Genomic DNA, 2,195 nt, shown 5'->3' with positions numbered 1-2,195 from the left:
GCCCCCTCCGTCCCCCAGAGCACGACGACATGCCGGACGTCATCACTGTCCGAGTCCAAACAGGTGAGAACACCCCGCCCACTGCACTGTCCCTTACATACTGAGTGTGTATTATGAATTATTGCCATTTCTTTTAATATTCAAATTAGGTTCTTAAACATTAAATTTAGATAGGTTTAGAAGAGCTATTCATTTTTTATTTGAAGACACATTAATAAACTAACAATAAAAACATTTAAAATAAAGAGATCATTTAAAATCACTTGTTTATTCAATGGTTGAATAAAAAATCAGGAAGTAGAATTATTGATTGCCAAATTTATTGATGTATTTACTGTAATGTTTTTAATGTAATGTGTTATTGAAATGCAAATGTATTTAATCAATTTATATGAATTGAATGTACAAATTATTATTAAACACTGTAAAAAGACTCTATAGTTACAACCAAAATGAGAAAAAAAACAGAAAAATAAAACTGAGTATAAACAAAATAAATTTTGTTGGAAATTAGGAATATAAGTTTAATAAGTTAAATTTTCAAATATTATATTGTGTTATTTTATTTTATAGAATAGAACAAAGCACAGATACTCTAGATAAAGTTATATATTTTTGAAAATCTAATCACTTTATGTTGAATTTTTGGACACGGAATGACAGAAACATTATTTACAGCCAACAAAATGATGACAAACTTCACACTTTGAATAAATTATATGTCAGAAACACATTTTTAATAACCATCTCTCTGGCTTCCAGATGACGGAGTGTTCCAGGAGGTGGTGGTGGAGATCGAGCGCCCCCGCCAGCAGAAGGCCTTCAGGGGCGGCTACAGACACCGGCTGACGGGGGTGGAGTACCACCACGCTGCCGTCCAGACCTGGCCCAAGAGGAGACCTGACAGAGGAGTGGTCGTCGTCAGCCGTGACACGCAGGTATAGAACGCAGCTTCAGAGGGGAAAAAAAAATCACACCAACAGATTAATGATCGAAAGTAAGATCCTCTCACATCAGCCGAAGAGACCAGAGCTGCAGTTTGAAGCTGGATGTGTTAAAGGTCACTCATTACTGCAAAACAGAGACAGAACATGACACTTTTGTGCAAATTAAAGGATTTAATTACAGAGAGAGAGGAGGAGTGTGAATGAGACACAAGACGAATGGTCTCAGAAACACCTCTCTGCTCAGCCTCGGGTTACACTGATTTGTTTGATTCCGACTCTGCTTTAAGAATTTGAACAATATTCAAACCATTCTGCACCGTTAACCCTGTTAATTCAAATCAACATGAAAGTATTTCACATCACTCCTGAGATCATTTTCCAAATGCACTAACCGAGCGGTCATCAGGTCTCCATACTTTTCCCATCAAAAAAAATCCTGGGATATCTTGTAGATTTTAAAAACAGATGTATGAACAATCGTATGGTCAATGTTAGTCAAACAGGTTCTGTTAAAAGTTCAATTTCTTTGAGGTAGAAGAAAACACAATAGTCTGGACGTCTGCATTTCTTATAAAGTGAAAATGTGAAACCTTTGTTCATTTGATATGAAATTTAATTATAACATTTTTCAGCTGCTCTTTTAGTGAGAAATGTCCCCGTGCTGATTTTGTGTTTGTTGCCCACGAGTCACAGCATCATTAAGTTAATTAATTATTCAAATCTGCCTGACCTGGCGACAGGCGTCCTCATGAGTCATGAGCTCCATCAGAGCTGTCAAACATTTTTATTTACAGCAGAAGATGAGATAATTGTTCCAGCTCAAACATATGCGGTGAACCTTTAAAAGCAATACAGAGGGAAAGGAACATATGTTAATAAAGATGAAAGAAAAGCATCATAAATCTGAATAAATATAATTTCATAATGATTTATTTGCTGTTGTGGCACGGCGTGAAATCCTGGGAATCTCAGATGGAGTGTGAAATGTTCCCAGAAGGTAATCGTTTTAAAATCACAGGAAATCCTTCGGCCTTAATCAGAAAGGAGTGGGGTTTTTTTCTGGTTGTAGTGAAGTCTAATATGATCCACGTCGTTAAAGGAATCAATTAATCATTTCCCCTGAAGTGCCTCCGTCAAACCGAACAGGAAAATAAAAATAAAAACGGCACCAATGAAAAACAAGAAAATCTATCTATAATGATGATGGCAGCCTGTGCAGTTTTCATTAATCAGCTGTGACAGCTCAGA

General features: G+C 36.5%; 1 protein-coding gene across 1 annotated transcript in view; it reads left to right on the top strand.

The window, feature by feature from the left end:
* iqub (IQ motif and ubiquitin domain containing) overlaps window positions 1-2,195 on the top strand; it is a 16,438-nt gene that overhangs the window by 7,069 nt on the left and 7,174 nt on the right. The window contains 2 exon segments of the mRNA XM_087177610.1: window positions 1-63; window positions 763-938. Of these exon segments, the coding sequence (XP_087033736.1) occupies window positions 1-63; window positions 763-938 (239 nt within the window).

This window comes from Seriola lalandi, unplaced genomic scaffold (genome assembly GCF_002814215.2).
Source record: "Seriola lalandi dorsalis isolate HSWRI2012SDOR001 ecotype SW California unplaced genomic scaffold, Sedor1 jcf7180002054614, whole genome shotgun sequence".
Taxonomy (NCBI): Eukaryota; Metazoa; Chordata; class Actinopteri; order Carangiformes; family Carangidae; genus Seriola; species Seriola lalandi.
This window is presented reverse-complemented; position numbering and strand designations above follow the sequence as displayed.